Genomic DNA, 2,123 nt, shown 5'->3' on the forward strand with positions numbered 1-2,123 from the left:
CTCAGGGCCAAGTGAGGTGGAGATTGGGAAGGATTTTCAAGAAGTTGAAGATATTGCTCAACTGGGATGTAAGGATAGTATTGATGAGGGTGAAGATGATATCATAAGGGAAGAAGGTAAAGAAAGAGGAAGAGAAATGTATTAATCAGCTGCTAATAGCAAAAGAAGAATCAGGTGACATTCTACCAATTTGCCATGAGGATCAGGATTCACCATATGATGTTATAGAAGCTTCCAGACTAGATATAGTCCTCTATCAAGAGATGGTTAATGGTCCGGTGGTAATGGATGAATGTAGTACAGCAGCTCATATTGCCAATGAAGGAAAGGAGATCATAGGATTGGAAAATAGCACTCATGAGGATCATAGTGTTGATAATGCCAGATTAAATGATGAAGTTTTGGATGCAAATACAGTAGATGCAGAGAAGGAGAGCATTGTTAATACAGATGATGCAGTACAGAATTCACAAGGCAGCCAAATTGATAAGGCTTATTCTAAAGGTTGTTACCCACATGATACAGAAGGCAATGTCTTAAAGGCAGATACTGATATCTTTGGTGAGGATGGAAAAATAATTAAATGATGCCTATGCCTAAAAAAGTATCTCCTACTAAAGAATTGCATGCTTTAGTTTCTCATGATTTGAGTAGTATGGATAGAGTCAATGAAGAATATTTGTTGAATAATCAATCAGGCAAGAATTCAGACTTTAGCAGGATAGAAGAAGAGGATGTATTGCAGAGGGTACAGGCTGAATTCAAAAGGTATCTGCATTTTGAAGAAGAGTTTTGGAGGCAAAAAGCAGGCATCCAATGGCATTCAGAGGGAGATAGGAATACAAGATATATTCATAGTCTTGTAAGAGGAAGAAGAAAGAGGTTGTTGCTTACAAGAATACAAAATGCAGATGGTGAATGGGTGGAAAATTTGGATGATATTGCTACTGAAGCTATTTCATTTTATCAGAATCAATTTTCTCAGGAAAGTGGTGTAGTTGACTCAAATTTACTGGATCACATTTTTGAGAGAATTTTAGAGGATCAAAATAAATTCTTGTTTGCTAAACCAACTCTTGAAGAGGTTAAAAATGCTATTTTTGCATTATCAGGTGATAGTGCTTGTGGACCTGAAGGTTTTTCTGGAGTTTTTTAATCAAAGGTGCTGGAATATTATTGGTCTTGATGTGTATAATGTGATCAGTAGCTTCTATGAGGGACAAACTCTACCAAAGTCAATAATTCATACAAACTTGGTTCTCTTGCTTAAGAAAAAAATAATCAACACTTTCTCAGCCTTGAGACCAATCAACCTCAGCAATTTCATAAACAAGATTATTTCGAGACTATTACATGACAAGCTAGAGGTGATCTTGCCATCTCTAATATCCCCAAATCAGTCTGGATTTGTGAAGGGTAGAAATATCATTGAAAATGTGCTGCTTACTCAAGAATTGTTAGCTAATATCAGAAAGAGAGGGAAACATGCTAATGTTATCGTTAAGCTGGATATGGCAAATGCTTATGATAGACTTTCTTGGAGATTCCTTGTTCAAGTTCTTAGAAAGATGGGATTTGCAGAAGTGTATGTAGACATGGTATACAGACTGATTGCTAATAACTGGTATTCCATTCTCATTAATGGACAATCTTTTGGTTTTTTCCACTCTACAAGAGGGGTCAAACAGGGAGATCCTTTATATCCTGCTCTTTTTATTCTAGCTGCTGAGGTTGTCTATGGCTCTTAATTCATTATTTGAAAAAGACAGCTTCAGAGGATATGGAATGCCAAAGTGGAGTGCAAACTTGAATCATCTATTATATGCAGATGATACTATCATATTTGTATCAGTAGATAAAGCATCCTCGGAGATGATTATGTCCATTCTGCATGATTATGAGAGAGAATCTGGACAAAAAATTAATGCAGACAAGAGCTTTTTTTATATGCATAAGAAGGCGGCTAATGTGCTGAATTAGGAGGTACAACAAATAACAGGTTTCAACAAAGGCGACTTCCCATTTACTTACTTGGGATGTCCTATCTTTCATGCTAGAAGGCAGAAGTTGTTCTATAAAGATATGATGAAGAAAGTGAAGGACAGGTTGCAGGTTTGGAGAGG

General features: G+C 36.5%; 1 protein-coding gene across 1 annotated transcript; it reads left to right on the top strand.

Annotated features, from left to right (window-relative positions):
• The first annotated feature begins 586 nt into the window (after positions 1 to 586).
• LOC132047418 (uncharacterized) lies at positions 587 to 1,748 on the top strand. The gene is made up of 2 exons (XM_059438465.1): positions 587 to 1,136; positions 1,297 to 1,748. The coding sequence occupies exons 1-2, from the start codon at positions 587 to 589 to the stop codon at positions 1,746 to 1,748; spliced, it is 1,002 nt and encodes a 333-aa protein (XP_059294448.1).
• The last annotated feature ends 375 nt before the right edge of the window (positions 1,749 to 2,123 follow it).

Source organism: Lycium ferocissimum, chromosome 2, assembly GCF_029784015.1.
Source record: "Lycium ferocissimum isolate CSIRO_LF1 chromosome 2, AGI_CSIRO_Lferr_CH_V1, whole genome shotgun sequence".
In the NCBI taxonomy this organism is placed as follows: domain Eukaryota; kingdom Viridiplantae; phylum Streptophyta; class Magnoliopsida; order Solanales; family Solanaceae; genus Lycium; species Lycium ferocissimum.